Genomic DNA, 26,168 nt, shown 5'->3' on the forward strand with positions numbered 1-26,168 from the left:
TTTTGTAACAAATTTTAAAACATTTCATCCAATAAATGAAAGAATTATTACAAACTAATAAGCTAGTAATGACTGCGTGGTTGTTAATGCTCCTGTCCGTTTCTGTCAACCGAACGCCGAAACTATACCAAGGTGGAGCAGGATGACGTGGATGGATCAAAAAGAGCAGGGACCAAGTACTTCCTCCCGCTAGTCCCGTAGGTGTTGTAACTGGCTCCTGTGGCCTGGTCCACCAGTAGGTCCCCTGCGTACCCTGGGTACGCCCCCTTCCCGTAGACTCCTGTGCACGCCGTCGCCGCCTCAAGCGGCGCTTCCTTCGGACCCTGGAAGAATCCGTTGCCGAAGGGGTTGGTGGCGGTTCCGGCGAGAAGAGCGGCTAGATTAATTATCATCCCGTCGATCCCGACGTCTCCGTTTGGCGCCATGAGGGGCGGAGACTGCGGCCCATACTCCGGTTGATGGAAGGGCCACGCGCACAGCCCGGGGCACTGCTTCGCCGAGTTCCCAACCCACACGTAGGCGAACCGCCCAGCGCGGCTCCGCCCCGACGCCGCGTGAGTGCCGCACCGGTTCACGCAGAAGCCATCCGCGGCCACATCCTCGGCGGTGAGCACCACATTCACGGCACCACGCGGCTCACCGCGGGCGGCGAGTTTGGCGAGGTCAGCATCGCCGAGGGAACGGCCGAAGGAGTAACCCTCGTCGAGAATCTGCTCGCCGAGGTAGATCCTGGGCGAGCGGGTGCGGGAGGCGGCGTAGTACCGGGCAAGCCCGCGCCACCAGGTGGCAACTGAGGGTTCGAAGGAGCCCTTGTGGCGGGTATGTGGGGAGAGTGAAGAGACGAAGTCGGAGACGATGGCGCGTTGGGTAGCAGAGAAGCTGCCGTAGAAGATGAGATTGACGGAGACGTTGCCGGTGAGAAGGGCGCCCCTGTGGTAGGTCATGGAGAGAGGCTGCTCCTCCACCGGAGCGGAGAGAGTAGTTCTGCCGCCACGGCAAAACTGGAAAGCGAAGGAGAGCAGCACCAAGAAGAAGACAAAGGTAGAAGAGATCGCCATGGATGGAGAGAGCAAGAAGAGCTTGCTCTGTAGGATGAGAAGTGGTTTGTTTATATAGAGCTGGGAAAGAAGTAGACATTTGAACGGGGAAGCAGAGACGAGCTGCCCTGAGGACTAATAAAGAAGGGGATGAGGAACCGGTCACTCGAAGGACACTGGAATTTCTAAAAGAATGGCGTTCCCAGCTGGCATTGCTTACTTTGACGAAACCACCCTTGATGATTTTCGAAATAAGGCTATAAAAACAGCTAGAGGAACAATGCGTTTCGCTTCTTGAGGCATTCAAATCTGGAAAGAGGGAAGGAGTTATGGAATTGGGATGCGGACTAGTGACAGCTGTCGACGAGGTGGCCGGAGCGTGGCAGATTGCGCCGAATAATCTCGTGAGTCCACTCCTCGGCGCGTCGCCATACTCATGCCACGTAGACGTTGGCTCATTTTGTATCCGAAATGGAGATGATGTCAGTGATGATGCAGTAATTAAAAATCTTGAAAGTATTATATTAGTGTAAGTTTAATCAATTACAATTTACAAATGATTGGGGTTCCGCCGCCGGCGAATGACGTCGTCACTTACGTCTCGCCGTGGCTCTCTGTCCCGTGGCCTTCTGTCAGCGGTCAGCCCGTCCTATTAAAGCTGCTTGCAGATGTCCCCCTCAGCCAAATCCATCGACGACAGATCGTTGGGCCATGGGTTGGAGAGGCATCCTCGGCTTCGAGTACGGCATCGTGCAGGCGCCCCTGGGCCCCGATATCTCCGGTCCTGAGCTCGTCGCCGCCGTCGCCAACGCTGGCGCCATCGGCCTCCTCCGAGCGCCGGATTGGGTACTAACCTTTCACTTTCTTCTTCCCTCGGTCGTTTAGGTTGGATGACTTATTTTTTTATTTGTTAGAAAAGGGCAGTTCCAAGAAATTCATAGTAATTTCCCGTTTTTCTTTTCTCCAGTTAAACGGCTTATCTTCATGTTCCTTTAGCACTACCAATGAGCTTTCTAATCATCTCGTCCTCTACATCTTGAATTATTTTTTTTGTTCCCCAGGAGGCACCTGATCACCTGAGGGATTTGATACAAAAAACTAGAACTTTGACAGACAAACCGTTTGGGGTCGGCATGGTTCTAAGTTTTCCACACAAAGAAAACCTGAAGGTTGTGTTGGAAGAAAAAGTTGCAATATTGCAAGTTTACTGGGGAGAGTTCCCAAAAGAACTCGTTTCAGAGGCACATCTTGCAGGAGTCAAGGTCATTCACCAAGTAGGTAACTATGATACACTTCAGCTTTCCCAATTCTCCAGCACATTGGCGGCTTAAGAGCTTATCCTGAACTGCTAAAGCTCAGAAATTGCCTGAATAAACTATTTAGTAAAGCGTTTCAAGATGTTTTCATAGCGTTTAATTGTTAGATATTGGTAATTACATAAATTGAGATTCTTGACATTTTCTAAGCGATCACTTCAATTGCCTTCCTTCTGCTAAAAAAATTCAATTTCTTGCATAGGTTGGTTCTTTTGAGGAAGCCAAGAAAGCCAAATGTGCTGGAGTTGATGCTATTATTGTTCAAGGTCGGGAAGCTGGGGGGCATGTAATTGGTCAGGTATTATCATTATGATCGTTAACTGAATTCTTAAATTTAGATATATGATGCACAAACTTTTGTAAATGCTTGTGGTGTTTATGTCATGCACATATTGAATACCTTATCTATATTGTGTTTATGTGGTTATTTGGATTTTGGAGCACATCACGTAAGTCTCCTCCAAGATTTCATAATAATTGTACCGAAAGCGTGAAGCTGGAAAGCTGGGAGGTGGCGGCTTCGCTGACCGGACGTGGACTTCGCTCTGCTCTGCAAAATAAATGACGTTAGTGTCGGGCTAGGGAAGGGGTCCCGGCGTTAGTCCTCCAACACTCAAGTCAGTCACCGAAATGTGGAGAAATATGGAGCAACAGTAGAACTCAAGAATAACGCGTACTGCTGCTAGTGATAGACCCTCCTTTATATAGAGCCCCGATGGGTGACGTGCACGCTTCTCAAGCATGGGCACGTTCTCCAATATGTCCTATGAAAGGACCTGTCAGGAAAGTACCTCTGACATCATATCTTAACAGAGCATGCATATCCCTGACAAGACAATAGAAGCTTCTGCCATACGATCTTTCTGTCAACCATGCCTCGTGTCAGCGACACTATCTCCCAAAAGGATGTCGAGAGATACTACAATGGTTCGGTTGCTGGGCCGAGCGGGGTAGTCGCTCAGCTGGGACTCCGCTCCATCCGTGGCCAGGTCCCGCTGCTTGGTCGAGCGGGGTAGCCGTTCGGCCGGGATCCCTCCGCTCTGACGAACTCATGTGGCTCCTCCTTGCGGTGACTGTTTAGTAACATGTCCTCCCCCGTTCAAACCAACTATCCGGTTTCCCTCGACGTCCTGCTACACCGTATTGAGCGTCGGTTGTCTTACGTGTCATCCCGAGCTGGACGGGTGGTCTGCTCGGACCTGTCTCCCACCGATCGGGGCTGACTGCCCGACCGACTATTTCCATTGTCTTTCATTCGATCCTCTGGCACCTGGGTGTTGACCACCTTGACTTTGACTTCTACCCTGGCAATTAACCACGTGCCATGTAGGCCTCCCCCCATCGTCGCATCACAATCCTCCCCTTAAGTCTAGTCGAATGAGGCTGCAAGTCCGATTGACTGGACTAGTAGAGTCTTCGATGACTCCCACACCTTTGTCGTTTGGCTTCGCATTGTCAGACTGGGTATATAACTGGGCTCAACCCAAGCATTTTGAAGCAAACCGTGTCTCGGCCATTCGGCTGTGTGATAATCGCTTATCTGTGCTGCTCGGGCAATGGGTGACAACACTTGGTGAAAAATTTTCTTTTCCTTTTCTTGGGCTCGCCCTGTCGTCATCCAGATTTCTCGAAGACAATGCAAATCTCTGATCCTTATAGCCGAGCACACGACCATACATTTTAATTAGCCTCATTAATGTCGTCCGGTGGTTGAGCGCCACGTGTCCTTTCTGCCGTCGCACATTTGATATGACAGGCGGATATCCGTTGGTGATGTGATAGGCACCTTTTCAAATTCAACGGCCGGATCTTCTCTTAGTTTTTCGCAACCTTGGATCGGACGGCTCAGGTCGATCGACCGCGAGGTTTATAAACCTCGCGTGCGTTGCCGTCTTCTTCACTTCATGTGCCTTCATCTTCAAGCTTCCCAATGACGTTTAGCTTCTTCTACCTCTCCGGCGATCTCTCTTGTAAGCCTCTTCATCTTTTCTGTCAAATCTTTTCGTTGTTCTTCGTCATCCTTGTTTTCGATGGCCAGCTCCTCACAGCCCCCCACCTCCATCCTTGGGCTCTGGTACACTTCCACCGAGTCCAGGTTCGACGGGGGTGACGCTGAGAGTTTGAAATCTGCTTACGAATTTCCATTTGGCTATCAAATCGTTCTTCCTTTTGCTTTCGACCGGCCGTATGAACCACCGCCGGGTTTTTTTTGTTTCTTTGGTGTGCGGATCCCTGTCCACCCTTTTTTCTCTGCGGACTGTAAATATTTTCGTATTTCTCTTAATTAATTAGTGTCAAACTCCTTTCGGCTGTTGTGCGGGGTCGTCGTTCTGTTTCGCCTGCACGACATTCCTCTGACTCCTCGACTCTTCCATTATTTCTATTATCCAAAATTGTCCAAGCCGAGGACTTTTCTTTTTCAGGCTCGAGTGGGCTTAGTCTTCTTTGATAAGATGTCATCGTCCAAGGAGAGACTACTACTTTTTCGTTCGCTTTCCCGAACAGCCAGATTTCTCGATCAGCTGGTAGCTAGAAGTGTCGAACCCTCCGGATCTCAAGAAGTACAAAAGTCAATCGGACTATCTCTATGCAGCCTCTAGCTTAGCCGGTCAGAAGTACTATATTCATAAGTTGCTGCTGGAGGGCGTCCTCTACGTGTTCGGCTTGAGTCCGATCCGCATGAAGCTTCTGTTAAGCTCTTTCTTCTCTAGTCTTTGAATCTAGCTGATTTTTCCTCCTTTTGCGCAGCTCGAATCATGTTGCGAGCACGTCTGGCCGGCAAGTGCAAGTCGCGGATGCAGAGATCAACGCTGCGGCTGTGGGCGAACTGGAGGGCCGTGGCTTGTAGTCGGTCGACTCCCATGAGGATTCGCTCGGTGAAAGCGAGGAAGCGCCAGTGCAAGGGAGCAAAGCATGACCCAGCCAGACAACTGGTAGTGGAGCAGCTGGTACAGCCGACCTTCCACCAGAGCGACCCTCGGTGGTTGCGGTTGCGGAGGCCTCCGAATCGACCTCTTCTGGGGAGCCTCTAATAAGTCGGAAGAGACGCCGCGCGGAAGTTACCTCCCAATCCGCCACCTCCGCTATGCAGACCCCACTCGAGTCGTCTCACGCCCTTCATCTGAACGGGGCAAAACTTCGACACCCGCTTCTCTTGAACAAGCAGCGGCCGCCCCCCATATGTCCGTTTCCTCCGACCAGACTCCGTCTTTGTCCAGGTTGCCCCAAGGAACCCTCTGTGTGCTGTCGGTCTCCTTTCTGCCGTCTACATCTCTGCCAGTGGTCGGAAAATCTCGCGTCTGACCGACATCAACAACCCAGTCGGCCGGCAGAGCAACCTCCGCCTCGTCTGGTCCGAGCGGCCAACGCCAGATAACGACAGTTACCCATTTGCCGACAGACGAATGGCACGACTCGGACGACGTTGCATGACGGAGCCCCAAACACTAAATAATTATTCAGGGGTCGCTCACATGGATATGGGTCGACGCCTGGGCCCATGCGACGGTCATGCCTCCAGGGGCACTCGCCGACAGTCATACCTAGATGTCCATTTGGGTAAGTATTTTTTTGTGTATCTGTTTATTTCCGCTTGGCCTTTATAGTTTCGTTGTTCATTGTAGTATTGAGTAGAGATTCTAGTCATGTGCCAAAGGCTTGCATTTTTGGAACACGAAATCCAGCAGCTGCGTGCCCCGAGCGGCCAAGCAGCAGCTTCGCAGGAGCACTTGGAGCAGATGAGCACCGAGATGACCCAACTAAAGGCCGATCTGAATAAGAGCTTCGAGTTGTTGGAGGCGGAGAGGGGCAAGAGCGCCGAGCAGGCTACGCAATTGGCTCGGCTTAATAAACAGGCGAACACCTTCGAGCCCAAGATCCACTCGACCAACACCAGGAAGCTTCGGGCCATCTAAGACTTGGAAATCAAAAACAAAGAGTTTCGGGTGTTGACTCAGAAACTGAAGGAGACGGAGGCCTCGCTGAATGCTGAGCGAGAGGGCAGGTCAGTTGATCGGTTTGTAGCGAAGGCCCAGCTCGACGCCAAAGATGCAAAGCTGGCCACTTTGAAGGCGGATTTAGAGGCATCTCGGTTAGCGCTAGAAGTTTGCCAAAGTGTGGAGTCCAGTTCGAGGTGTAGAAAAAGGCTTACCTCCGCTTGGACGACTTTAATGATCAGGTCACCGATCGAGCACTCCGTCTTCTCAACTTTGCCATCGACGGGATGCTCGACCAACTGAAGAGCGGCGGCCATATCCCGACCAGCCTGACGGGCAAGGTTATCAGCCGAAACAAGATGACTGAGTCGCTGCCCGACAACGTAGTCAACCACCTCGAGTGAGCCTACTCCTGCGTATCTTGTCTTCTTTTTGTATTGCCCCTTCTGGCTATGTAAAAACTAGAAGTGTTAATAAATGGTCGCCCGTTCGGTGCACATTTTTATTTGATATCACTCCTTCGTGCTGCGCCGTTTGACACTTCCTTATTTTATTTTTCGACTTATTTATCCTTGCATTGCCGCTTAGGATCGATTAGGACTACGAATCGCTTATCATTTTGTGAAAAACTCTCAAGTGTGGCTTCGTGCCCCACCGGTCGGCGTTTGTACTACTCGTTTGGATAAACCATTTTTCTTTGGTCCCGAGTTTATAGCTGTCGCTCGGCTGTTGGAGCAGCAGACTTGGATTTAAGGTCGTTGCTCAACCGTTGACATGCGTAGACAAGGATTTAAGGTCGTCATTCGACCGTTGACGAAGATCCGAGTTTAAGGTCGCCGCTCAACAGCTGATGTAGACAAGGGTTTAAGGTCGTCGCTCAACTGCTGATGTAGACAAGGGTTTAAGGTCGCTACTCGACTGCTGATATAGACAAGGGTTTAACGTCGCCACTCGACGGTTGTAATGCGTAGACAGGGGTTTATAGTCGTCGCTCGACTTTTAACTTAGCCGATCGACTCAAGAGTCTAGAATACTTATGCTTTTATTCATATTTGTCCTGTATCTAGAAGACACACACTTATACAGATACATCGATATTCACTGCGCACCTCTCATCCGGCCTTGTAGGGTTGGAGATGATTCGCGCTCCATGGCCGCTCGAGCCTTCTTCCATCTTCGTCCTCCAAGTAGGCTCCCGAGCGGAGTTTTTGCACAACCTTGTAATGCCCCACCCAGAGCGCCTCGAGCTTGGTGACGTTGTCGACTGGTTTTATTCTCTTCCACACCATATCACCGACTTAGAAAGACCTCAGGATCACCCTTCGGTTGTAGTTCTACTTCATTTGTTGCCGGTACGCCATCAGTCGAACAATAGTCTTATCCCGCACCTCGTCCACCAAATCGAGCTCCATGAGTCTTTGCTCGACGTTCCCCTCGTCGTAGAGCTGCATCTGGTCGGATTCTACTCCGACCTCCACGGGGACCACCGCTTCACCGTCGTACACCAGATGAAATGGTGTTTCGTCAGTCGCCTCCTTTGGAGTCGTGTGGAGGGCCCACAGAACATTGGGGAGCTCGTCGACCCATCTGCCTCCTACGTGGTCGAGTCGAGCTCATAGGCTTCTGAGAATCTCCTGATTAGTGACTTTCGCCTGCTGGATGTCATAGCCTTCGCACCACTCTCTGAGCCTCCGACCAGCGAACTGCCTCCCGCCGTCCGAGATGAGCCAGCGGGGGATGCCGAACCAACACAGGATGTTTTGCCAAATGAATTTGATATCCATCTGTTAACTTATTTTAGCCAGCGGCTCGACCTCCACCCACTTTGAGAAGTAATCCACCGTGACGAGCAGGAATATTCGCTGAGCAGTTGTCATGGGGAACGACCCAACGATGTCCATGCCCCATTGGTCGAACGGGCAAGACACTGTAGATACCTTCATCTCCTCGGTTGGCCGGTGTGGGATATTGTGATACTTTTGGCATGACAGGCAGGTGGCTACTGTCTGAGTGGCATCCTCTTGGAGAGTGGGCCAAAAATATCCGGCTAGGAGAATCTTTTGAGTCAGTGAACGGTCGTCCGGATGACCTTCACAGGAGCCTTGGTACACTTCCTGAAGGATGTATTCCGCGTCCTCTGGTCCAACGCACTTGAGCAGGGACCTGGAGAAGGCTCTCTTATACAACTGATCCCCGACCAAGGTGAACCATCTGACCCTCTTTTTTAGTAAGCGAACTTCTTCCTGATCGGCAGGTGTGACACCCGATCGGAGGAACTCTATCCGTGTCGTCCTCCAGTCGCTCGGGAAAGTTATCCCTTCTATTTTGTCGATATGTGCCACCAATGAGACTTGCTCGATCGGCTACTCTATCACGATCGACGACAATGAACTGGATAACTCAGCCAACTCATCCGCAACTTGATTCTCTGTCCGGGGAATCTTCTGTATAAGGACTTCTTGGAAATTCGCTTTCAGCATCTCGAAAGCTTCTACGTATAGCTTGCGTCGGGCGCTGCTTATCTCGAACGTCCCTGATAGCTACTGAGCGACCAACTGAGAGTCCGCATGAATAAGGACTTTTGTGGCTCCGACATGTCGCGTTGCCTGTAAGCCGACTATCAATGCTTCATATTCAGCTTCGTTATTGGTGGCCCGATAATCCAGCTGCACGAAAAGTTGCATTCGATCCTCCCACGGTAAAATTAGTAGTATGCCAATCCTGCTACCTTGCCGGTGGAAGAACTGTGGACATATATTCTCCAAGTTGCTTTCTGCTTGGCATTGTGGACCTCTATGACGAAGTCAGCCAAGGCCTGAACTTTGATCGCTGTTCGGGGCTGATATTATATGTCGAATTCACTTAGCTCGGTTGTCCACTTGATCAGCTGGCCGGACACCTCTGGGTTGAGGAGGACAATCCCTAGGGCGTTGTTGGTCATCACAATGATCGGATGCGCCAGGAAGTACGGGCGGAGTCTCCGAGCGGCTAGCACCAACGCATAAGCTAACTTTTTAAACAGGTGTAGCGGGATTCAAATATATGGCTCAAAAAATACACAGGCTGTTGTTCGTGGTCATTCTGCCTAACTAATGCCGAGTCAACTGCATACTCGATGGACGACAGGTAGATCTAGAGCGTCTCACCAGCGCTCGGCTTAGCTAACACAGGCAAGGAGTTAAGGTACTCCTTGAGCTCTTCCAACGCTCGGTCGCACTCTGCGTCCCATTGAAATTTTGTAACTCGGCGTAGCACCTTAAAGAATGGATGACTTCGGTCAGATGACTTGGAGATGAACCTGGACGGCGTTGTAATCCGTTCGGTCAACCGTTGGGCCTCCTTCAAGCTGCAGGGTGGAGGCATGTCTTGTAGCGCCTTCACCTTGCTCGGATTTGCCTCTATGCCCCGTTCGGTGACGATATAATCAAGGAAGTGGCCACTCTTCGCACCGAACAGACATTTACTTGGGTTCAGCTTTATCCCATACGCCCTTAAGGTTTGACATGTTTATTCGATATTTGTACATAGATCAGTAGCTTAGAGGGATTTTATTAATATGACATCGGCATATACCTCCATGTTGCAGTTGATCTGCCTTCGGAACACCTTGTTCATTAGTCTCTGTTATGTGGCGTTGACGTTCTTTAGTCCGAACAGCATGACGTTGTAGCAGTACGTTCCGTCGGCCGTGATGAAGTTGACCTTGTCTTGATCCTCTCGGGCGAGCGACACTTGGTGGTAGCCTTGGTACGCGTTGAGCATGTAGATCAGCTTGTAGCCCGCCGTGGAGTTCACCATCTGATCTATCCAGGCAGCAGATAGAAATCCTTTAGACACGCCTTATTCAAGTCACAGAAGTCGATGCAGACCTGTCATTTGTTGCCCAGCTTGGAGACCAGTACGACGTTAGCGAGCCAGCTCGAGAATTGGACTTCTCGTATATGGTCGACCTCCAACAATTTCTCTATATCTCCGCCCAGATGATTAGATTTTGCTTCACGTTGAAGTCCCTTTTCTTTTACTTCACTATCAGTCGGACATGAAACTCGTGCTGAGCCACTCTAAGTGAGATACCGGGAAGTTCGTGTGTTGACCAAGCGAACATGTTGTAATTTTGTCTAAGGCAAGCGACCAGTTCTGCCTTCTTCGTACTTTTCAGATTGGCAGCATTGAAGGTGGTTGCCTTTGATCGGCACGGGTGAATCTGAACCTCCTCCTTCTCTTCGTAAACCAACGTAGGAGGTTTCTCCGTAATAGCGTTCACCTCCAAGCGCGGATTCTTCCGAGCGGCTCTTAGTTCGGATTTGACCATCTCGACGTAACATTGCTGAGCGGCCAGCTGGTCATCCTTAACCTCGCCCACCTTGTCGTCCACCAGGAACTTAATTTTCTGGCAGTGGGTGGACACCATCGCTTATAACTCGTTGAGGGTTGGTCAGCCCAATATGACGTTGTAGGCCGACGGTGCATCCACCACAATGAAGTTTGTGGTCCTTGTTCTCTTCAATGACTCCTCCCCGAGCGAAATGGCCAACCTGGCTTGGCCAAGCGGCAACACTTCGTTGCCCGTAAAACCGTAGAGCGGGGTCGTCATCGGTAGCAACTTGCTCTGGTCAATTTGCAGCTGATCGAACACCTTCTTGAATATGATGTTCACTGAGCTCCCTATATCAACAAAGGTTCAGTGAATAATGTAATTGACAATTACCGCTCGGATAATCAGCGCATCGTCGCGAGGGATCTCCACTCCCTCTAAGTCTCTCGGGCCAAAGTTGATTTCAGGTCCCTCGACCCCCTCTTTGCTGCAGCCTACTGTGTGAATCTTGAGTCGCCGAGCGTGCGACTTTCTAGCTCGATTGGAATCACCTCTGGTTGCCCCACCAACAATCATTCCTATTTCCCCCTTGAGTGGCATTATTCCTGTTCTTCTCCTCTCGAGTTGAAGGCTTGTTCCGCTCTATAAAGGCTCGAGCAGAACTTGGATTGTTCCTTCACTGGTGCGGATGGTGGCTTAGCTCGGCTGTCATCCTTTCTCCTTCCCTTCGATCGGCTGATCGGCGCCTGTGTCGTCGATCAGGAGATGGGGATTGACGACGATATCCCTGCAGGGCCGGCCTGTTAGCTGTCGGCGTCAGATCATAGCAGTCCCGAGTGTTGTGTGTCGTCGATTGGTGGAAGGAGCATAACATTGGCGTCCACACCTTGCCTTTTCCAGTCTTTGGGCGAGCAGCTGCCACATGCCGTACGGCATGTGTCCTGGGCTCATGGTGTAGCGGCCCTCCTCCCGATCGAGGTCCCTTAGGGGGTTGATAGTTGCTTGGCTGCCGTCGTTCAGACGCTCCTATAGGGCGTCTCCCTCCTCCTTGGCGCCTGAGCTTTTTCCACGTTGATGTATTCGGTGACCTTCTTTTGCAGGTGGTCGAAGTCCCTTGGCGGCCTTCAAATGAGCGACCGGAAGAACTCTCCTTCGGTGAGCTCTTGGGTAAAGACATTCACCAACACGTCCGAGGAGACCGCTGGGATGTTCATCGCCACCTGGTTGAAGCGCTGGATGTAGGCCCTTAATGCTTCTCTGGGCCCTTATTTCAGCGAGAACAAATTCACGTTCGTCTTCTGGTGGCAGCGGCTGCTGGCGAAGTGGTGAAGGAATGCCGTCCGGAAGTCCTTGAAGCTATGGATTGATCCGTTTGATAATCTCTTGAATCAGCGTTGTGCTGATCCAGAGAGAGTGGTGAGGAAGACCCGACATTTAACTCCGTCAGTATACTGATGAAGTGTGGGCGCATTGTTAAATTTGGCCAAGTGATTGTCTGGGTTGGTGGTTCCGTTGTACTCTCCGATCGCCAGCGAAATGTAGTGCTTTGGCCGAGGGTCATTCAGAATTTCCTCCGAAAACTGCTGATTGATCCACTAGGACGAATCATCCTCCCTGGGTGCCTTCCCTTTTCTTGCATTTCGAACGAGCGCATCATCTGAGGAAGACCGCCGGTTCTTGTCCGCTTGGCCCCGTTCCTCTGATGGTTCCTGAATAGCGCTTAGTGGAAGGGGATAGGCGCATTGGGCACTTTCCCATACATGCCAACTGGGTTCTTGCTATTACCCTGAGCGGATACTCGGTACGCTCGGTCACCGTGCTTAGCTTGTCGACCAGTGGCTGATGCCGCGGGCTCCTACGCTTGGCGTTCGGCCAACGCCGGTTGTTGTTGCTGCTCCACTATCTTAGCTACTCGGGCTTGCACTAGCATGTAGAACTCCTTCTGCGTCAGCGTCACTATTATGAATCGTCCAGCGTCTTCCATCTTCTCGTTCGGATGTAGGTTGCGTTCCCACAAATGATGCCAAAATGATCTGTCCGAAAGCGTGAAACTGGAAAGCTGGGAGGCGGCGGCTTCGCTGATCGGACGTGGACTTCGCTCCGCTCTGCAAAACAAATGATGTCAGTGCTAAGCTAGGGAAGGGGCCCTGGCGTTAGCCCTCCGACACTTAAGTCAGTCACCGGAATGTGGAGAAATATGGAGCAACAGTAGAACTCAAGAATAACGCGTACCTCTACTAGTGATAAACCCTCCTCTATATAGAGCCCTGGCGGGTGACGTGCACGCTTCCCAAAGCATGGATACGTTCTCCAATATGTCCTATGAAAGGACCTGTCAGAAAAGTACTTCTGACTTCATATCTTAATAGGCCATGCATATCCCTGATAAGACAGTAGAAGTTTTTACCGTTCGATCCGCCTGTCGACCATGCCTCGTATCAGCGGCACTATCTCCCAAAAGGATGTCGAGAGATACTACAGTGGTTTCGTTGCTAGGCCGAGCGGGGTAGTCGCTCAGCTGAGACTCTGCTCCATCCGTGTCTAGGGCTCGTTGCTTGGTCGAGCGGGGTAGTCGTTCGGCCGGGACCAAGGACGGATCCAAAAATAAGAGAAGGACTGGGCTAAACTTTGAGTGTGGAAAAATGAATTAAGTATCAAATACAATTAAAAAATAATAATTTTTTATGTCAAATTATAGATTATAAAATATAGTTTATTTTTTTTTTAATAGGATTAGAGTACAGGACAATCCTATCTTTGCGCTAAAATGAGTTGAATATTTTTTTTCAATATACAGATATATATATTTTATTTCACACCTAATGAGATTTATTTATTTTAATATATATAATTAATTTGACTTAATAATTTTTTCTTATTTATTCTTTTATATTCTACTCATATTTTTTACCTATATTTCATATTCATTAAAAATTATTTTTGATAATTTAATTGAGATTGATCGGATTATAAATAATATAGAATTGATTTATTTATATATTAGGATTTTTGAAAAGAAATTTTTTCATTAATATAATAAAAATATATAATTATAAAAAATCCTTTTTAGTAACATTTTAAATTTAAAATAATAATAATAAAAATACTCGATTAAATTTAAATAAGATATGAGGTAGGGATAATTAATGCAAAATCTTTCTCATGCATGATTTTATCGGGATAAATGAAAGCAAGATTTTTGTTTTTGTTTTCTATGACACTTTTTGTGATTTGAAATAGATGATTAAACATGTAAAAGAATATTTTTAGGCTAGGCTATAGCCCAGGACGGGCCTATGGTAAATCCGTCTCTGGTCGGGATCCCTCTGCTCTGATGACCTCATGTGGCTCCTCCGTGCAGTGACTGTGTAGTAACATGTCCTTCCCCGTTTGGACTAGCTATCCGGTCTCCCTCGACGTCTTGCTATGCTGTATTGAGCGTCGACTGTCTTAAATGTAATTTCGAGTTGGACGGGTGGTTTGCTCGGACTTGTCTCTCGCCGATCGGGGCCCGACTATTTCCATTATCTTCCGTTCGGCTCTCTGGCACCCGAGCGTTGACCAACTTGACTTTGTTCTTTACCCTAACAATTGATCCCGTACCAGGTAGGCCTCCTCCCATCGCCACATCATTATGCATGCCATATTTGCATTGGATGTTTTTACAGCATTGTCTATGACTGTATCATCTGGCAAGAGTTTACATAGGATTGATATGTTTGTTATTATTATAACTCAAAAGCATATATTCATCAGTTGGATTTATTGACTAAATATTTTTTGGAATTACTCTAATGCAATGTCTGCCTCTTTCTGTTTCTAAATTGTGTTCATGCCTATGATTCATAACCTATCTTCTAAAAGAAACTGCTAATGCTTCATAGCTTATTTTCAAAATGAAAATTCACATGACTGATAGCTATGAATCATATTGAAGTTCTTAAAGCTGTCAGATTGAGATCGAACTGTTCTTCGGGTATTTTAGATGGTTTCCTTTTGCAGGATGGATTGATCTCACTACTGCCAAGAGTAGTAGACTTGGTGTCGGATTGTGATATTACTGTCATTGCTGCGGGTGGTATTGTAGATGCTCGTGGTTATGTTGCAGCTTTGATACTCGGTGCTCATGGTGTTTGTCTCGGGACCAGGTCTTCAGTCTACTATTGTTTCCCATTTCAAACTCTTATTTCTTCATTCTCTATGATTCTGATCTTTCAAGGAAATCTGTATACAGGTTTCTTGCAACCCATGAAAGCTTCGCACACCCTTATTACAAACAAAAGCTGCTTGAATACAATGAGACAAACTACACAAATGTATTTGGCCGTTCAAGATGGCCTGGCGCACCGCATCGTGTGCTAAGAACACCTTTCTACACTGAGTGGAGGCATTTCCCAGATGATGAAAATGAGGAAAATCAACCTGTCATTGGTCATTCAGTAATTCATGGCGTGGTGAGCTATTTGTATAATTCATCGATTACATTATCCAGTTTTAACGATCCTTTCGTCGACAGCCGAAGGAGATACACCGATTTGCCGGTACAATTCCAAATGCGACGACAACAGGTGATTTGGATTGCATGGTTATGTATGCGGGTGAAGGTGTCGGCATGATCAAGGAAATTCTGCCTGCTGCAGAAGTGCTGAGGAAACTAATCGAGGAAGCACAACAAATCATTCAGCAAAAATTCTCTCATGTTTGAACTCAAATGAGTTCATAAAATCAATGAAATTTCAGTAGTAATTTTCAAAATAATGTAATCATGATCCGTCTGTAAGTTTCATGATCCTTTTTCCTTGGCTGAAAAAACAGAATTTTATGGTGTGTTCGATTTATGAAAAAAAAAAAAAAAATACTGAATGGAGTATTTTCTTTGCTTGTCCTTTGAGCCTTGTGATTCCACTGATTCGAAAAGAAGAAAAAAACAAAATGTCAGAGAATGTCAGGGATTTGATATTCTTAATTCAACCTGCACATAAATAATAATAAAAAAAGATATTTGTTTGTTTATTTGCTGATTGTTTTCCATGAATAAATCAATTACTCAATACAAATAATGTCTATAGCTATAACAAAACGTGCAAATATCCAAAATATATAAATTAGTTCTTGCTTCTCAAAGAAAATATAGAAGCACGTGCTTCAAAGTTCAGAGCAGGAAATTCCGTGATCTGTGCACTGCCGTCCTTAGATTTCAACCCAACATTCTCTTCTCACATAGTCAAAGGCTAAGGTCAAAATTCACCGAACGGGAGTCAACGGCAGCCAACCACTTGCGAATTTTTATGGACCGAATAGTATCTGTCATAGATTGCTCTTTACACTCACTTGGCTGCACAACCACTTGGCCATGTGTAAAACCTTGACTTTTATTCTTGTTTGGTTTCTGTTTGACGTTGACCTCGGTGTCAATTTCAGCAAATGGACCATCATCCCCCCCACTACAATGTTTATGTCTCTTCTTCACGCTCAAATCCACTAATTTAAACTACTAGCCACTCCTTGTGTCGATTGCCTTTAATGATGTTTCACCAAACGAGTCGCAGAGCTGGATTCCACTATTCTTTTTATATAATATATATATGAATTTTGTTTCGGGAGATATCTCTAGTGATACATGAGCGTGCTCATTTTCACATAATAATGTCTTTTTCAATCTTTGAAACGGAGATTAGCTGAAGGATTAGGATCGTTTCCAAGTGTCGGTAGATAACAAGGTTATATTAGGGGACCTAAAAGCAACTCGAGAGGATGAAGTCACATGCATCAGTATACATCCATCTCGCTCGTTATCAAACACATGGAATAATTGTAAGCAATCCACGGAGCTAAACGTGACAATCCTCACTGATCCGCCCAAGGCATGTAGAAAGATGATAAATTATGGTACCGAATGACCTCTTAGATGAGAGAAATTTATTTTTAGGGTTGTAAATTAATCAAACGTTCGTGAATAAGTTTAGTGTTCAACATTGATAAACGTTTGTTTATATTCGTTCAATATACACAAGATTAATTAAATAAATAAACTTGAACAACTCGTTAAACTAAACAAACAAGTTTGAACACATATGTGTTCAGTTCGTTAATATTCGTGAACAATGTTTATGAATATTTGTTCAGTAATAAAACTCTTAGCAATATACTAAATAAATAAAATAATAAAATAAAATAAACAAATAAATTTGAATTATCAAGCTCAATAACTAATCAAACAGGTAAAAGTCTTAAACAATCAAACAAATATGAATTAAAAGTTCGATAATATCTAAACGAACCAAGCTCAAACCAAACTTGAACCAAAGTTGAATTGAGAGCTCAATAATATCTAAACGAATCAAGCTCAAGCCAAGTTTCAAATAATCTCAAACTCATAAAAAATAAATCAAGTCAAGTTTGAACAATCATTTTAAATACTTGATTCATTTTAAGCTCAACTTAGCTTGACTCGATTATCTAATCAAACAAACTTGAACATCTCGAAGTTTGGTTCATCTTGACTTATTTACAACCCTACTTATTTTCAGAAGGGAATGACTCTAAGAAATTCGAATCTTACTCTATAATATTAATTATATCACTTAAGTACCAATTCAGCTATGCCGTTGAAGGCAATTGTAAGCAATCCATGGTAGAGGTCTGTCATGTATTTTAGTATTAGATTTTAAAAATAAAGATTTAAAATTATTTATTTCTAATTTATTAAAATTTATCCTTGACAAAGAAAAAGACCTTACATCAATTTAGGACATTTTTGTTCTTTTTGCATCTAGTTTTGTTGCTATCCTTTTGTTAAAGCCAAATTGATATTTATTTATTTAAATGTACCTTTACTATAATGGAAATTATAGTCCCCCAAAAAATCAATCAAAAATATAAGTTCTAGTTAGTGAAATTAGCACTCTTCTTTCTTTGATAGTTTTTCATGACACTAACTGATGAGATCTATTTTATAATCCTTTAAATTTACACTAAATATATATTCGTCCTTTAGGCTTGTTAAAGAGAGAAGGGAGAAAGAATGAGAAGGAGATAAAAAAATTTTAAAAGATATATTTAAACATTTTAGTACTCGATTAAATTTCACTTTGGATGATATCTTAAATTGTTAGAATTTTTTGAAAAAGTAGGAAAATTTTAGGGGGGTTAAAATGATATTTATTCTATATTTAAGTGAAATTCTTGTCAGAATTTGAAAGCTATAACTAATAATGACGCTTTCAAACAGCTGTTGAGTGCGACGCGGATCTCATTAGCGAGCGGAGCCCGTGAGCGAGAGAGAGGAGGAAGGGGAGGAGAGCAGCAGCGAGTGAGACGCAGAAGGTAGGTTGATCTCCTCTGTCCTTTTCTACTCTCTTTCTGCAATTCTGTCTAGAGAGAGACGAAAGAAAAGATCTGGATCGAAGAAAAAAATGAGAGGGCCAGGTCCGCGTGAAGGCAGAGCTTGTTAGATCTCCATCATTCTGAGAAAATTGTGGTGTTTTTTTTTTTTTTCCTTCCGTCGTTTGCTCTCCCGTTCCCAAGACCGTTTTTGTGTAGAGTTTGCTCCTTGAGTTGAGTTTGTTTCATGCCTTAGGTTTTGAGCTGTTGCAGTCGGAGTGTCTGAATCGATTGGGCGGCATTAATAGGTAGGAAACTGAAACCAAGATGCTAATTTGCTTACTATACTGAACTTGAACGCGAGATTGGTAATTCCCCTTTTTACCATTTTTTTTTCTTTTTTGCCATAGAATGAGGTAGACGGTCCATTCCATAGCTATTTAATGCGGTTCAAAGAAGCGTGACTGGCCAAACTCTTTTCTTGCTTCTTTCCTATTGATGTATTCCAGTTTTCACATTCCTAGTTGGTGAAAAAGGAGATTTTTATTTTCCTTTTCTTTTTCTTTTGTTGGATCTAGCATGATTTTTTTTAGATGCAAAGTTTTAACTTGAGTTTTCGCTGAACTCCAGTGAGTATTGGGAAAAAGGTGATGTCGAGACCGCTCTATCGTGGGATTTCTGGAGGCGGAAAAAGCAGCAGCACTGCAGGGCATGATCCGTTTGACATGAGCTTCCAGGGAAAGGATCTGGGAGAGAATGGATTTAACCATGAACCCCTGAGCACCTCTGGAGCAAATCGAAGCCGGCAAAGCCTCATTTTTACTTTTCTTAAGCTGAGTCTATTTTTCTTAGTAGTACTTTCCCTCTCTGGATCCTTCTATTGGGCCATCTCCATCTCCACCACCCCCCGGAGTAATATCTATCACCACTACCGGCGACTACAAGAACAGGTTGTCGCTGATCTCACACAGATCGGGGAGCTATCCCTCGGGATTGCACGATTGAAAGAACTAGAATTTTGCCCAGCTGAGTATGAGAGTTATGTGCCTTGTTATAACAATGTCTCAGAGAACCTAGATTCTGTAGATCCAGTGATACCAATTGAGTATGAGAGAAAATGTTTACATGACACCATGCTGAGTTGTTTAGTTCTATCTCCAAGGAATTATAGAATTCCACTAAGGTGGCCAAGTGGGAGGGATTTGATCTGGAAGGATAATGTCAGGATCACTGGACAAGAGTTCTCCTCTGGCAGCTTGACAAAAAGGTAGACTGTATTTGTTATGTTTTATAGTCATTTAAAGCATTTCACTTAATGGCCTGTGCATTGGTAGGATGATGGTGGAGGAAGAACAAATCTCATTCCGATCTGGCTCCATCATGGTTGATGGTGTAGAAGATTATACCCACCAAATAGCCGAGATGATTGGGTTGCAAGAATCTAATTTCATCGAGGCTGGGGTTAGTGTTTGTTTCCACTAAACTATTTGCCTATTTGGTTGTGTCCTCTTTTGTAGCTGTAAGGGAGAAAATTGAACTAAAGGAGATATTGATTAGTGTACATAACTTCATTGCTAATTCTACTTCTCTAAATAGTAATAATTAGACAAGGTTAATTCTTGTCTATGAGTTGCAGTCCTCTTCTCGGAATCTCGGGGTACAAATCATTTTTACATTCCTATCTATGGTATCCAACATCTAGCCAAGTTAATGCGTGAGTTCTGCTCTTGATTGCATATAAAGTTATCATCTCTCCTTTTGTAAATCATCATGAATTTGGGCTATGAAAGAACTCATTTTTGCTTAGTTTGTCTGTGGGTTTATTTGGATAATTGATGAATTATCTCTCTTTAGAGCCATTTGAAACTCAAATTTTAAACTATAGCAATAAAAGGTCAAGGCAAATTTGAAGTATATCTGGAAGCTATTGTAAGTGTGAAGGATAAATTGTGGGCTTCCTGTTATATCTAGATTTTTTGTTACCTTACACAATATATGTCCCAGAAGCTCCTCTGTGTACTTCTGCTGATCTGTCAGTTAAATCATGTTTAAGTATAAAGTACTGCTTCCCATCTTGTCTAGTTTTCAAAATCTAACTTGTTGGATTTATGTGTATTTGTACTTATTTGGTGGCTCTCCAGTAACAAGGTTTCACTAATTTGCAGATAAGAACTGTCTTAGACATTGGATGTGGTTTTGGTAGCTTTGGAGCACATCTCTTCTCCAAACAACTCTTGACTATGTGCATTGCAAATTATGAGACATCAGGTAGTCAAGTCCAACTCACACTTGAGAGAGGCATTCCTGCATTGATTGGTTCCTTTTCAACACAACAATTGCCGTTCCCTTACCTTTCCTTTGATATGTTGCACTGTGCAAGATGTGATGTTGAGTGGGATAAAAATGGTAAGCATTAACTTATCACATTTATAGAATGAAAGATCATATTATATGTTCTTATTTTTCTCTCTTTCTTGGAATAGACCATAGCAGATACTTTTTTTTTTCTGGATTGGCAAGTAAATTTATATTAAAACAATTAAACAAAGCCCTTGAATTTAGCCAAGGACAAGTGTCAGCATGACTAATAAGCCACGTTGTCCATAATTCATGTTGCTCTGCTGCAATGTGCAATTGACCTCATTTGGTTTGTAATGGCATATATCAAATTTATTTTCTTGAGAATTCTGTTTCACAAGCCATCTGCTAGGTATCTAAATTTAGCTGTATTACTTTTGATGCTGAGGGCCACTACACCTGCAATTTTATTTTAACTTTAATCATAGATATTATACCTTGGTTGGAAACTGATTTTTATTCAGCCCTGGATTCCTGTTTTACTAGTTGGACGATAAGACCAGTAGGCCATTCAAATGGAATGTATTTATATTTAGTGAAGTACTTAAAGAAAATTGACTATATCAATCTAGGTTGGCTCTGATAACTTGGGATTTTGGAATTTTCAATTCATGAACAAATAGGATTGGCTAGGATTCCCAATATTTGGCTTTTTGATCTAGCTAAGTTGATGCACAAACCGCATAGTCTCCCCTTTGCGAGAATAGTTTCCTATGAAAAGATATTAAAAGATTGAGCTGTTTTACAGTCTCATGTAGCTTTACAGTCTCCTGAGCTTATGAGCTGTTTTAGATTTGATGTTTCTTGTTCAGAAGTAATAGGAATACTGCTCTTATTCTCTCAATGTTTGAGGATTTTATTTAAGCATTTTGTTTTTTTTAATATATGGATACCACTGCAGATGGTCTCTTCTTAGTTGAAGTTGATAGACTTTTGAGACCTGGGGGCTATTTTGTCTGGACTTCCCAAATGAATACTCATAGATCCCTGCGTGATAAAGAAAATCAAAAGAAGTGGTCAATAATTCGTGACTTTGCCGAAAATCTTTGCTGGGATATGTTGTCACAACAAGATGAAACAATTGTCTGGAAGAAGACTAGCAGAAAGAAATGTTACAGTTCCCGGTATTCCCTTTTCCCTGATACTTATGTTGAGTTATTTCCTTCATAAGGGAAGTCATTATGTTGAATCTCTTTTGCCACCCTTTTCCGTACACTGTACCTAATTAAAAAATGTGTTCTATTTGCAGAAAGGCTGGACCTGCAGTTTGTGGCAGGAGCCATGATGTTGAATCTCCATATTATCAACCACTAAATCCATGCATTGCAGGGATGAGAAGTCAGCGATGGATTCCCATTGAGTATCGTACTCCTTGGCCTTCTCGAGCAAGATTGAACTCAACTGAACTTGATCTATATGGTAAATATCAGATCTAGCTGATAGATTTTCTTTATTGTACCAACATTAGTATTATGTCATCTTCTATATGGAAATGTTAAAATATTTTTCACTCAACAGGTTTACATCCAGAGGACTTAACCGAGGATGCTGCAAATTGGAATTCAGTGATTCATAATTATTGGTCACTTCTGTCACCTCTGATATTCTCAGATCATCCAAAGAGACCTGGCGATGAGGAACCCTCCCCGCCTTTTAACATGCTTAGAAATGTTCTTGACATGAGTGCTCATTTTGGAGGTTTTAACGCTGCTTTGTTGGATGCTGGGAAATCTGTATGGGTGATGAACGTTGTGCCTACAAATGGCCCTAATTATCTTCCTCTGATTTTCGACAGGGGTTTTATTGGCGTTCAACATGACTGGTATTGCACTCTAAAGACACTCTTGGTCCTCTTGGTCTATTGCATCCTCAAACTTGTACATATTTGTTTTCATTTACACGAATGGAGGGAAAAGTTTTAGTCAGTTTATGAGAAAAAGGGAGATAAATAATCTTTGTTTCGTGATGGTAATAACAATGAGTCGCTCTACGAAGTGGGTGGGAGTGAGGGAATGAAAATTGCTAAAATTCAAATTAATTTGATTTATTTGGTATTATAATTACCGAAAGAAAATATTGCAAGAGATTTCAGAAAAGAAGCTGAAGATAGAATTTCAAGACAATTGTTGTGGTGAATTTTAGAAAAGAAAGGAGTGGCTAGTAATTATTTGCTTTACATCCAGAGCTAGTTCTTTTTGTACCAGTAGCAACTCCTGGATTAGTTGTCATACTCAAGTTAAAGATTCACAATGTATGCTATTTGTTGAAGATATTTTACTAAGGAATTTTTAATTAAAAAATATTTTAAATTTGAATTTCGGGATGGTATTTAGAAACTGGACAGTTTAAATAGATGATGGTGTGTTTTGGGTTACAAATTACAAAAGGAAATTAAACAGCTGGTCTACTTGTCTCTGTCATCGGTTGTTGAACTTCATGTTAGGTTATTAGTTGTCATACTCAAGTTAAAGATTCACAATGTATGCTATTTGTTGAAGATATTTTTCTAAGTAATGAATTTTTAATTAAAAAATATTTTAAATTTGAATTTCGGGATGGTATTTAGAAACTGAAAATTTTAAATAGATGATGGTGTGTTTTGGGTTACAAATTACAAAAGGAAATTATACAGCTGGTCTACTTGTGTTTGTCATTGGTTGTTGAACTTCATGTTAGGTTTCCATTCGAAGGTAGCTTTATGATGGACTAAAGCAGTTTGTTTTTGCCATTTCCCCTTCAATAAGCTATACGGCTCAATCTAAAAAACTCACATCTAACTGCCGTACTCTGCAATTTTTTTGGGTGTTAATTCTTTATAGTTAGGGTTTCGAACTTTGACATTATAAGATCCCATATTCTTAATGAATTATCATAGTTCTTGTTCCCATTCAGTTCGTAACTGAAAGTTGCCAAGTATCCTGGTAAAATAATAGTTAATGTAGCTCTTCTAGTTATTTATCCATCATGAGCTTATGTAAGTCTTTTTGTTAGGTGTGAAGCCTTCCCAACATATCCAAGAACTTATGATATGGTGCATGCTGAAGGATTGCTATCACTTGAAGCTCGCCAAATGCATAGGTGTTCCACATTTGATATACTCTTAGAGATTGATCGCATTCTACGACCTGAGGTATGTTTTTTTCTTTTTCCCTTTTTTCGATGAAATTACTTTTCAAGCATAGTTATTATTGGTATTAGCTGAAAATTTCCCATATAAGAATATTTTTGGTCAAAAATACTAATTTTTGGCATTGTATTAGGATATTGAAGTTGTTGAATAAGGTACACTAAAAGATAACAAATATTATGGCTTGTATTCCTCGACATTAACTAAGTTAGGATAAAATTTTTATAATGACTGGGCCCACCGCTTCGCAGCCCCATACCCTAGAAACCCCCGAAGGGATTTTTTGGGGAGCCTTAGTACCACTTGGTTGATAAGAGCGTCCCACCGCCGAAGCAGCGACCTTCAGTCAACAGGCCCCAAATTGGGGACTTTTAATCGATAAGAGCATGCGTAGGTGGGGGCTCGAACCTGGCACCTCAGTCAATGGATAACAACGCCATAACCAGAGCACCCCTAGTTCAGTTGTTAACTTCCGTGTTGGCCTTGGGACGGGTTGGCGGGGGCGCTGGGGCGAGCGTATTCGCCTTTTGCCACCTTGTATTCCTCGACATTAACAATCTATCTGTTGTATCTTTCATGGGGATAAGATATCGAGTTTATTGGCTGTCACAGGGTTGCAAGTCCCTTAACGGAGAACTGAAAGAAATAATATCTTCATAGAGTGACTAGCACTAAGTTACAACTTATAAACATGTGGTAGGCAGTAAATTTGGTAATCTCTTCCACTTGCTACTTTATATTTTCTCATCTTACTAGTTTTCAGTTGCTCACCACATGGCCCACATTTGTTTCTCATATTCAAGCATTGCTGTTTTACCAAAAGAATTTCTCAACATGAAATACAGACCACTGTGTCGCATCTTTGTTGATTCCATAGTTCTTCCTAATTGGTTAAGTTTTAGCACATCACACTGGGATGAAGTGAATCAACAAGTTGTTACTCTGTGTCCTTCCTTCTATGTGGACCCTTCAATTGTTACAATTCAGTTCAGCTGATCTTTTTCATTGTCAACATGAGGTATCTGTTATTGATTGTAAAACTCTTCAAATGGGTTATTTTCTTTTTTTTGGCTAAAGAAAAGTTAATAGGTGAATATTTGGTCAAGCACGCTAGAAGTCGTGGTCTAATTGAAAAGGATTATTAACTTAGGCAAGTTGATCATTTTATCTTGGGCTTGATCATTTGGGGTTACTGGTTAGTGGTTGTGCCTCATAAGGTTAATGGGTAAATTCTCTCATGTGGAGTGGGTTGCTACAGTTGGTATCTATGCAGACACACAAAGGTTGCCTATTCATGGAACCATGGTTTCGTCTCTCAGTTCATCTGAATGAGAACTAACCAATTCACCTTTTTAGACTCAACCGCCAGTGATCCAACTTAAGCCGTAACTTTCCCTTTTGAGGCTAAAGTAGGATGTCACATCTGCTGCTGGTGGAGAGCACCTCCTTGTGGTGTATGGTTTAGTTGGATTTTCCTTTTTGAATATAAGTTATTTGTTAGCATTTGCAAATTGATATAGTTAAGTTCATTATCCAATATTTTTGAAAAGAAGATTTGATGTGTGCAACGTTTGCTACTGTTGGAAAACAATTATCCGTTCACCAATGTGCATTTTTTGTCATCGATTGCATTTCTATAACTGGATTGGATCACCCTTGTTTATTTTGAAGAAAATATGTGAACATTTACATTTTTTATTTCAGTGTAATTGAAATAATCACTTATAAGTCAGGAATAATCTCTTGGTGTTGCACAAGCAGCTTCTGTAATGATGATTATCTATTCTCATTGCATATTAAGTGCCTGGTTAGGTTATACTATGCATCTTGGTTTGGAACTTGCTCCGAGTTGCTGTAACTATTTGGTTGAATCGAACTAAATCCTATATTGATGCTGGAAAACAATGTAGGGTTGGGTGATAATTCGCGATACAACTCTTCTTGTTGAAACTGCAAGATCATTGACCACGCAACTGAGATGGGATGCTCGCTTGATGGAGCTCGACGGTAGCAGCGATGAGAAGCTCCTTGTCTGTCAGAAACCCTTCTTCAGGAAACAGCAGTAACTCATACAATTACAGCAGTTCTCCATAGGATAAATTATTTGTTATTATTCGTGATGGCGGTGTTCCATAAGTTCGGATGATGAAAAAAATCAAATCACAAGCAAAAAATTACAGCATTCTCCAAGATTTTGAAGAAGATATGCTCCTGTGGAGCCGCAAGGTTTGCACGGGTTATGTAATTACACAATAAATCTACATCTAAGAGCATAGAAGCCATGATAGTTCACTGCATTCTGCTCGGCATTGCGAAATTTATTCTGTTTTCGCTCATTATATACTTGTTTCTATTCACCTGCAAATGCTGTTTCTACTCTTATTATCTCATTTGTAAGACCAGTCATATAAATCATATTCAGCCCGAATTCTGCGAGGTTGCTTCTTGGAAGACACAAGGGAGGAAAATAAAGTAACGCAATTACTCAGCCACTATTTCAATATTGATAGTGGCATTGGAATCTCTTGCTTGTTTTGCACTTGCCATTTCTTTGGTCTGAAATTAATGGTTTGATCGGGAAGATCTTGAGATGTATTGGAACATTATATTTTTCTATTTAATAGTTAGATAATGTGTTCTTTTATTTATGATATTTAAAAGTTATTAGTGATTTCTATAATTCACTTCATATATAGAAACTATATTAGCGGGACATCTCTTTCTTCTATTCCAAGTATTATTACACAAATAATTCAA

The 26,168-nt window shown here is 43.4% G+C and overlaps 3 protein-coding genes and 1 long non-coding RNA gene across 6 annotated transcripts; 3 read left to right on the forward strand and 1 right to left on the reverse strand.

The window, feature by feature from the left end:
- LOC121985520 (protein PHOSPHATE-INDUCED 1 homolog) lies at positions 1-1,330 on the reverse strand. Its single transcript, XM_042539019.1, has one exon. It carries the CDS (start codon positions 1,056-1,058, stop codon positions 123-125), a length of 936 nt encoding a protein of 311 aa, XP_042394953.1. The 5' UTR covers positions 1,059-1,330; the 3' UTR covers positions 1-122.
- Positions 1,331-1,593: 263 nt separating this feature from the next.
- On the forward strand, positions 1,594-15,485 carry LOC121985519 ((3aS,4S,5R,7aS)-5-hydroxy-7a-methyl-1-oxo-octahydro-1H-indene-4-carboxyl-CoA dehydrogenase-like). The gene is made up of 6 exons (XM_042539018.1): positions 1,594-1,883; positions 2,099-2,311; positions 2,556-2,651; positions 14,606-14,751; positions 14,838-15,057; positions 15,120-15,485. Exons 1-6 carry the CDS (start codon positions 1,749-1,751, stop codon positions 15,306-15,308), a joined length of 999 nt encoding a protein of 332 aa, XP_042394952.1. The 5' UTR covers positions 1,594-1,748; the 3' UTR covers positions 15,309-15,485.
- LOC121985521 lies at positions 2,658-6,480 on the forward strand. Its single transcript, XR_006113208.1, has 2 exons — positions 2,658-5,911; positions 5,977-6,480. It is a non-coding gene; the product is annotated as an uncharacterized LOC121985521 (long non-coding RNA).
- Positions 15,486-17,800: 2,315 nt separating the features above from the next.
- Positions 17,801-26,062, forward strand: LOC121985522 (probable pectin methyltransferase QUA2). 3 transcript variants are annotated; one of them, XM_042539023.1, is made up of 11 exons: positions 17,841-17,929; positions 18,183-18,234; positions 18,337-18,342; positions 18,557-19,193; positions 19,261-19,387; positions 20,092-20,332; positions 21,186-21,408; positions 21,534-21,703; positions 21,803-22,106; positions 23,276-23,414; positions 25,322-26,062. In XM_042539023.1, the coding sequence occupies exons 4-11, from the start codon at positions 18,577-18,579 to the stop codon at positions 25,475-25,477; spliced, it is 1,977 nt and encodes a 658-aa protein (XP_042394957.1). In that variant the 5' UTR covers positions 17,841-17,929; positions 18,183-18,234; positions 18,337-18,342; positions 18,557-18,576; the 3' UTR covers positions 25,478-26,062. The 3 variants fall into 3 exon arrangements, with proteins under 3 accessions (XP_042394955.1, XP_042394956.1, XP_042394957.1); XM_042539022.1 differs by lacking the exon at positions 18,337-18,342 and having other exon boundaries at positions 17,833-17,929; XM_042539021.1 differs by lacking the exons at positions 18,183-18,234; positions 18,337-18,342 and having other exon boundaries at positions 17,801-17,929.
- Positions 26,063-26,168: the final 106 nt, after the last annotated feature.

This window comes from Zingiber officinale, chromosome 5B (genome assembly GCF_018446385.1).
Source record: "Zingiber officinale cultivar Zhangliang chromosome 5B, Zo_v1.1, whole genome shotgun sequence".
Taxonomy (NCBI): domain Eukaryota; kingdom Viridiplantae; phylum Streptophyta; class Magnoliopsida; order Zingiberales; family Zingiberaceae; genus Zingiber; species Zingiber officinale.

Bases quoted from the DNA above. Each gene is read 5' to 3' on its own strand.
- LOC121985520 (XM_042539019.1), bottom strand. From the start codon at position 1,058: ATGGCGATCTCTTCTACCTTTGTCTTCTTCTTGGTGCTGCTCTCCTTC.
- LOC121985519 (XM_042539018.1), top strand. From the start codon at position 1,749: ATGGGTTGGAGAGGCATCCTCGGCTTCGAGTACGGCATCGTGCAGGCG. The intron at 1,884-2,098 runs GTACTAACCTTT...TTTGTTCCCCAG, and splicing joins TCCTCCGAGCGCCGGATTGG to GAGGCACCTGATCACCTGAG. The intron at 15,058-15,119 runs GTGAGCTATTTG...TTTCGTCGACAG, and splicing joins ATTCAGTAATTCATGGCGTG to CCGAAGGAGATACACCGATT.
- LOC121985522 (XM_042539021.1), top strand. From the start codon at position 18,577: ATGTCGAGACCGCTCTATCGTGGGATTTCTGGAGGCGGAAAAAGCAGC. The intron at 21,704-21,802 runs GTAAATATCAGA...TTCACTCAACAG, and splicing joins AACTGAACTTGATCTATATG to GTTTACATCCAGAGGACTTA. The intron at 22,107-23,275 runs GTATTGCACTCT...TCTTTTTGTTAG, and splicing joins ATTGGCGTTCAACATGACTG to GTGTGAAGCCTTCCCAACAT.